Source organism: Physeter macrocephalus, chromosome 6 (genome assembly GCF_002837175.3).
Source record: "Physeter macrocephalus isolate SW-GA chromosome 6, ASM283717v5, whole genome shotgun sequence".
Classification (NCBI taxonomy): Eukaryota; Metazoa; Chordata; class Mammalia; order Artiodactyla; family Physeteridae; genus Physeter; species Physeter macrocephalus.
In genome coordinates this window covers 1,593,504-1,598,882 of record NC_041219.1, presented here as the reverse complement: position 1 = coordinate 1,598,882, position 5,379 = coordinate 1,593,504, and the positions used below count along the sequence as shown (strand labels likewise).

General features: G+C 39.6%; 1 protein-coding gene across 1 annotated transcript in view; it reads left to right on the top strand.

Annotated features, from left to right (window-relative positions):
• The first annotated feature begins 376 nt into the window (after positions 1-376).
• Positions 377-5,379, top strand: part of WIF1 (WNT inhibitory factor 1) — a 92,257-nt gene continuing 87,254 nt past the window's right edge. Inside the window, exons 1-2 of the mRNA XM_024122917.3 lie at positions 377-849; positions 1,347-1,486. Coding sequence (XP_023978685.1) covers positions 702-849; positions 1,347-1,486 — 288 coding nt within the window. The 5' untranslated portion in view covers positions 377-701. The remainder of the gene's footprint in view (positions 850-1,346; positions 1,487-5,379) is intronic.

The window sequence follows — 5,379 nt, the reverse complement described above, 5'->3', positions numbered from 1 at the left end:
GGGAGAAGTGGAGGAACATGCGCCTTCATTTAGCCCCGGGGTACAAATGGGAGTTATCATCATCTGCGCTCAGTCAAGCCCTGTGAAGTCAGTTCACCCCACTTCCCTCCGTTCATGCCTCGTCTGGCCAGAGGCAGAAGCGAGGGACGTCCCAGAGGCGCCTTTGAGCACCCTTCTCCGCATCTCCCTCCACCACGTGCGCCTTTCGTGCGTGCTCCCACGCGGCGCACAGCGGCGTGGACGCGGCCTCCGGGGTCCCGTGTCGCCCCACCCCCGCGCGTCTCCCCAGCGCCGCCCCGTGGCGGCCGACTGGGCCGAGTGCCTCCTCGTTCGCACCGCAGTTGCGCCGGCCCTTCCCGCTCTTCCTCTCCCGCTGTATTTAACCCTCTGACTGTTGGCCTCGCTCGGCGGGCTGGCATCTCCTGCTTTGCCAGTCTTGCGTCTCTGCTCTCCCCTCTTCCTCCTGCTCCACCCGCCCCCGCCCCCCCGCCTCTTGCCCCGCTCTCGCCGGTTCTTCCACTGCCTCCTCCTCTTCCTCCTTACGCTCACCCGGGCTCACTCGCATCAGAGCCGGGAGGCTACACGCCCAGCTGACTACGCGAGAACGGCTCCGGTTGAGAGACAACTTAACGGCTGCAGGTTGGGTAGGTGCGGCAGGAGTTTCAGCTGCGAGAGCCACCAGCCAGGAGGTCCGGAGTAGTATGGCCCGGAGAAGCGCCTTCCCTGCCGCCGCGCTCCGATTCTGGAGCATCCTCCCGTGCCTGCTGGTGCTGCGGGCGGAGGTCGGGCAGCCGCCGGAGGAAAGCCTGTACCTGTGGATCGATGCTCACCAGGCGAGAGTGCTCATAGGTAAGGTTTCGCGCCTAACACGGGAGCTTCTGCTTCTTCCCCTGCCTGGGTCTTCACTCTCTGTCCAGCTTTTCCATTAAAGGAGGAGAGATGCATACATTTAGTATGTTTTCAAAGCTTAATTTCCAAGGAAGATTCGTCTCCCCCTTTTAATTAGCTATTTTCCATCTAAAAGCGTAGAAACTTCTCTCTCAAGAAACCTAAGCTGATCTAGTGTTCTATCATGCTGTTGCTAGTTGCTACAATCCTACGTTTTTAGGTGGACCCAGCATTTGCTAGCACCAGTTAACTCCACGTCCACTCCTTTTCCCTGAAAGCATGCGTCTTTGGCATCATTCTTATCACCCACAGGAATATCAGTTGGTACGAAAGCAGGTGTCTTGTGAAAAGAAATGACCCATTACTAATTCTTTGGTGTTCTTTTTGCGTACAAGTTCTTATTTGGATGCTTTAAAGTCCAGCTAGTTTGATAGTTTTATTTGTTTTTTTAAAACCAGGATTTGAAGAAGATATCTTGATTGTTTCAGAGGGGAAAATGGCCCCTTTTACACATGATTTCAGAAGAGCACAGCAGAGAATGCCAGCCATTCCTGTCAATATCCATTCCATGAATTTCACTTGGCAAGCTGAAGGGCAGGTGAGTTGTGTTAACCAGAAAGGTTGAAGAAAATTACCCTTTAATATTTACAGCACCTGATGGCAGGTAGAAATAATACTATATAGTGTGCAGTCGGCTACATTTTTTACAATTTTTAAGAGTGATTTCTCATCTGATCTCCAAGGCATATAAAGAGTTAACTCCCATTTATTTAAACATGTCACATAAATTAAAGATTCCCGAAAGAAAGGGGTAGGAAAAGTGCCTAAGATCACTATTTTGATAAGTCTCAATGTCTTCAGGCTGCTGGAAATATAATGACCTCAAATACCAACATTACTTTTTTTTCTGTGTTCACTGACATTGAAATTTAACATAATATTTAAGACATTTTTCTGTAGTGTATACCAACCACGTGTGACATTGTTTACACTTTACAACAAATTTTAAAGTCGATAAGTATTTTTGACATTGTGCCTTTGAAAAAAATTGGTATGTCGAGTGTTATTCACTGGAATGATGTGAACACTATATATTTCTGGCAAGAATTCACAGACTCAAAAAGTGTCATATAAGAATGTTTGTAACATATTGCAAGCTACTGTTTTTTTAAATACTTTCATATGGAAAAAGAAAACTATATTTTTATGAAGTGTTCCTTTTATTTCTTAGCACATTAGCATCTTTTGTATGTTACCTTTTGTGGAGGTTCAGTATTACATAAATGACCTCTAATTTGAGAAAGAAAGGGAGAATAAACATAATGTGAGTTTAGTTTCTTTTGTGCAGTTGGAGAATTTAGAGGACAAATGGTAAGTAATAAATTCTTTTGCTCGTTAGTTGGTAAAACGTGTCTACTTATGAAAATCATTGTAATTATAATTAAAGTCACATTTTCAGGTCTTTTTATTCTCAAACTGTTTAAATGGATATCTTCATAAAGAATGTGATCCAGAAAACACTTTATAAAAATTAGCTATTTTGAATTGAGACACCACTAGCGTTCCCTCTAATTACCTGTTGTAGTATTGGCATGACCATTTTAGCTGCCTTTTTTCCTTCACGTCTGTCCTCTCATTTTTCCTCTCTAAAACAGATCAAATCTAGACCCTTCAACACTTCCATTGTCATAAAGGAATAGATGTTTTGGATCCACCAAAGTTCCTAACAGGAAGGTCATCTATTCTAATACCCCCATTCTGCAGATAAGTTCACTGAGGCTCCTATTGCTCTATATGGAGAGTATTCCTCTTTTTTTTTTTTTCCTACAGTTTCCTCTTCATAGATACTTTATGGACAACTAATTCTGAAATATTATGTAATCAGTAATAAATCAGTGAATGACCTTTTATTATCTCCTTTTCTTTTTCACCTGAATCTATTGTGTTTGACCACTTGTCAGCTGGGATCAATATTTTTAAAAAGAACATTTTCTTTATTTATAAAGAAAATGGATTTGTAAGAACCATTAGAAGGTAGTTTGACTTGCACCCCTCCCTAGCTGAAAGGGTTCAGTAACTGCACTTGAAGTAGAAAATGTCAATAGCTCTGATTGATTGGTTGACCAATTTATTTATTTTTCCTCTGAGTTTGTCTTCTGAAGAATGGAATTTGAAGCAAAGGCTTAAGTTCCATGCTCTCTCCCCTTTGCAAACGTGGGCATATTGTTGAGTACAAAATGGATTGCATATCAAACAATCTCAGGACTATTTCTTGTAGGGGATTAGAGAAGATGGTAGAACTGGCATGGAGATGAAGCTTCTAGAATCTTTCCCTCTCTTGTTTAGGTGTTGATTACCATTGTGGATTTTGCAGGCCAATATTAGCACCTCAGTTATCTTACTCTCTATGTCCCGTCTGCTCCAAATAGGTTACCACAGGTAACTGTGTGAAATCTGGTATTCTTTTTTGGAGCAGTGTGGCGTACTGGGAAGGGGGAAAGGATCTACACAATGCCAAACAGCAAGATGTTTTAAAATATTATTTAAATTTGACTAATGCCAATAAAGTTCTGTGATTCCAGCACCATAATTTTTGAAATGCATGGAAATTTTGAATATGGGAAAAATGACTTCAATGCCAATTAAGTATTTTGAAAGGCATCTTTGGCTAAAGCCAAACCACATCAAAATATCTACATGGAAAATGAAAAGTTCATTCCATTATGTAGTTATTTCATTCAAAAGAATATCAAACATTTAGGAATTTCAACACAAACAAAATACATAGCTGATTAATGAAATTTTAAACTTAATATTTAAGTGTTTTGGAAACGTGGGAAAAGTTAAAATAACTTTAGGATTAAGATCTAGCAGAGGCAGTAGATGTTATCTACTTCCAATAGAGTATTGTCCAGTAACCCAAGGGGTTCTTGGAGCCATTTAAAATAACTTTCCTGTTCTACTTCAAACAAATGCAAATAAAAAGTACAGTGAGAATCATTTCCTCACATCACATTGGTCAAGTTTATTAAAAGTGTTTTTACTATGTGGAGAATTATGCATACTTATTTGTAGCTGATGCGTATGTTAGCCTTTCTGCGGGGCAATTTGACTTTGATGGTAAAAGGCTTGACATAGATCCTTTGACTAGGAAATTTTACTTCCAGAGATGCCTCCTAAGGAAATAATCATGGATATGAATAAAGGTTTTGGTGCAAGCCTGTTCCTGGTCATGCTATTTATAAAAGTGAAAAATGGCAGAACCTAGAGGTCCGTGATAGTGGCAAGAAGCATTAATAAGAATATTCTAGACATCTACGCAATGCTATGGAAGGATGTTCATGACAAATTAAGTCAGTCATCTATAACAGTATATTCTGTTTGGTTCCATTACAAAATATGTGGGGAGACATAGGAAAACATGTCTGATAAAGGTCTAATCCTCCAAGGTGTTCACATTAGTTATATCTACATGTATTATGTTTTGGTTTTTCCACAGTGAATGTGTATTGATTTGTAATTTTAAAAATTATTTTACATTAAACATGTGTAAAAATTGTACTTTAGTGTTTAAAATTGTACGATGTTCTGTATTGTAAATAGTTTAGTTCATTTATTATCCAGTATCATTTATCCACTACATATCACTCACAAAATGGTAAAAGAATTTGATTTCATGGCCGATTGTAACCTATGTAGCCCAAATTTGCTAATGTTTACCTTATTCTTACCTACCAGTTTCTTATGAAATCTTCAAAAATCTGCTTTGCAAAGCTTTCCTGCCTGAAATCCAATTCCCTGGCCTCTTCCTCTTGCTGTAATCCTCATTTTCCATGGAAAACCCTGTCTCCTCTTTATCTCCCAAAATCTGCTTTGCAAAGCTTTCCTGCCTGAAATCCGATTCCTTGGCCTCTTCCTCTCCCTGTAATCCTCATTTTCCATGGAAAACCCTGTATAAACTTTATCTGCAATTTAAAATATTCATTTTCTGACATGCTGCTTCTCAAGGCTTTTTTTTGGCTGCACTGGGTTTTCGATGTGGCGTGTGGATTCTTCTTTGTTGTGGTGTGCGGGCTTCTCTAGGTGTGGCGCATCTCAAGCCTTTTAGATTAGAGAAGAATTTCTACCACAGAGGCTTAGGCTTAAAGGATTTTTGTTAATTAAAGTGAAAATACTCTTTTTTACTGTACATAACTTATAATAGTTGATATTTTTCAATGAGGCATTCCTTATTCTAATTTTTCCCTAAATTTGAAACAAACAAGGACCTACTGTATAGCACAGGGAACTATATTCAATATCTTGTAATAACCTGTAATGGAAAAGAATCTGAAAAAGAATCTATATATCTGAACCACTTTGCTGTGCACCTAAAACTAACACTATATTGTTTTTTTTAAGTGTGCACTACAGTATTTTATTTTTTTTCACAGCTTTATTGGAGTATAATTGCTTTACAATGGTGTGTTAGTTTCTGCTTTATAACAAAGT